Source organism: Eimeria mitis, genomic scaffold (assembly GCF_000499745.2).
Source record: "Eimeria mitis Houghton genomic scaffold, Emh_scaff2644, whole genome shotgun sequence".
NCBI classification, from domain to species: Eukaryota; Apicomplexa; class Conoidasida; order Eucoccidiorida; family Eimeriidae; genus Eimeria; species Eimeria mitis.
In genome coordinates this window covers 5,723-6,015 of record NW_013570986.1, presented here as the reverse complement: position 1 = coordinate 6,015, position 293 = coordinate 5,723, and the positions used below count along the sequence as shown (strand labels likewise).

The 293-nt window shown below is 60.4% G+C and overlaps 1 protein-coding gene across 1 annotated transcript in view; it reads left to right on the top strand.

Annotated features, from left to right (window-relative positions):
• EMH_0056760 (uncharacterized protein) overlaps positions 1–57 on the top strand; it is a gene marked incomplete at both ends in the record, with an annotated part of 1,882 nt that extends 1,825 nt beyond the window's left edge. Inside the window, one exon of the mRNA XM_013497392.1 lies at positions 3–57. Coding sequence (XP_013352846.1) covers positions 3–57 — 55 coding nt within the window. The remainder of the gene's footprint in view (positions 1–2) is intronic.
• Between the last annotated feature and the right edge of the window lie 236 nt (positions 58–293).

The window sequence follows — 293 nt, the reverse complement described above, 5'->3', positions numbered from 1 at the left end:
CAGCAGCAGGCTTCACGATCGCCACGGGCTGAGTGGTTTTCCTGCTGCTGCTGCTGACACCCCTGCTTCTGCTGCTGCTGCTGCTGCTGCTGCTGCAGGCAGCAGCAACCGGGTGTCTACGCAGCAAACCACTGCATCTCTGCGTAGTTTCTCTTCGCGCTCTTCTGCTGCAGCCTCTTGGGTTGTGGGGCCTGCTGCTGCTGCTGTTCCTAGCCAGAGAAGAGATCTAGGGTTTGCTGCTGCTGCTGCTGCTGCTGCTGCTGCTGCTGCTGGTGTGTCTCCTTCTGCTGCTG